At 39.3% G+C, this 1,159-nt stretch overlaps 1 protein-coding gene across 1 annotated transcript in view; it reads right to left on the bottom strand.

The window, feature by feature from the left end:
* Positions 1-498, bottom strand: part of LOC311108140 (DNA polymerase zeta catalytic subunit-like) — a gene marked incomplete at its 5' end in the record, with an annotated part of 20,959 nt that extends 20,461 nt beyond the window's left edge. Inside the window, one exon of the mRNA XM_084150772.1 lies at positions 484-498. Coding sequence (XP_084006898.1) covers positions 484-498 — 15 coding nt within the window. The remainder of the gene's footprint in view (positions 1-483) is intronic.
* Between the last annotated feature and the right edge of the window lie 661 nt (positions 499-1,159).

Raw genomic sequence — 1,159 nt, 5'->3', positions numbered from 1 at the left:
AGTGAGGTTACTGGTCTAAGACAGCTTACGCAAATCTACTGCTCCTGTTGTTTAAGTATACTGCACAGATGTGATTTCCTTTCTTTTCTCACAGTAGCAGAAACCTAAACTATGTCTAAACTTATGTCTAAACTAAAATAATATAATAATATAATAATAAATGCCATTTAACAGATGCTTTTATCCAAAGCAACTTACAGTCATGTGTGCATACATTTTACGTATTGGTGGTCCTGGGAAACAAACCCACAATCCTGGCATTGCAAGTGCCATGCTCTACCAAATGAGCTGCAGAGGACCACAAAATGGAGGCCTAACGTTAGAGGTCTGAAATGAAAAGGAATTTAGCATTGGGCATGGCATTAAGAAAGGGAAAATCATCCAGCCTCAACAGATTTTTTAGGAATAAGGAAGTAAACATCTTGTGCTTTTGTGTGTCAGGCAGAAGGAAGCGACTCATTATTTTTGAATGACTCTTTTTACTGATTCCAGAGTCATGATTAGTTTTTCTGAGTGACTCGTTCATTTTAGTTGTTCGTTTGACCAGCTGTCCGCAATGAATTCTACAGCAGGATTAATACGCGCTCCACCGGTGACTCCGGAAATGTGCTCCAACCAACAATATTTTCAGGCAAAATAGATCATGCTGCAACCAGCATAAAGAAGAAAAATACCTGTTTAGAACTACATGGTGCAAGAATGAATGCAATTAATTGATTATTGAACGTTATGATGGACACAGCTTTGTAGAACCAAACATACACAGCTTCTGCTCAACAAACTCGAACTCGAGAACGAATCGTTCGGGGTGCTGCAGTTCGCGAACGATATTGTGCTTATCATCCTCATGGCAGTCAAGTAATACATTCTGCCAAGAGTCGTTCACAATCTAGTCCGGTTGCAGCCACAACTAGACCTAGTTTCAAATATACCTAGAAATAATCGTATTTGTATGCCAAGCAATCAACAAATGTACAAATAGGGCTGTCTTCTGTATACCACCTTACCTTGTCACAACACAACTGATTGGCTCAAACGCATTAAGAAGGAAAGAAATTCCACAAATTAACTTTTAACAAGGCACACCTGTTAATTGAAATGCATTCCAGGTGACTACCTCATGAAGCTGGTTGAGATAATGCCAAGAGTGTGCAAAGCT

Source organism: Coregonus lavaretus (genome assembly GCF_964263955.1).
Source record: "Coregonus lavaretus genome assembly, chromosome: 33".
Classification (NCBI taxonomy): Eukaryota; Metazoa; Chordata; class Actinopteri; order Salmoniformes; family Salmonidae; genus Coregonus; species Coregonus lavaretus.
Note: the sequence above shows the minus strand (reverse complement) of the source record. Positions and strands in the feature narration are given on the sequence as shown.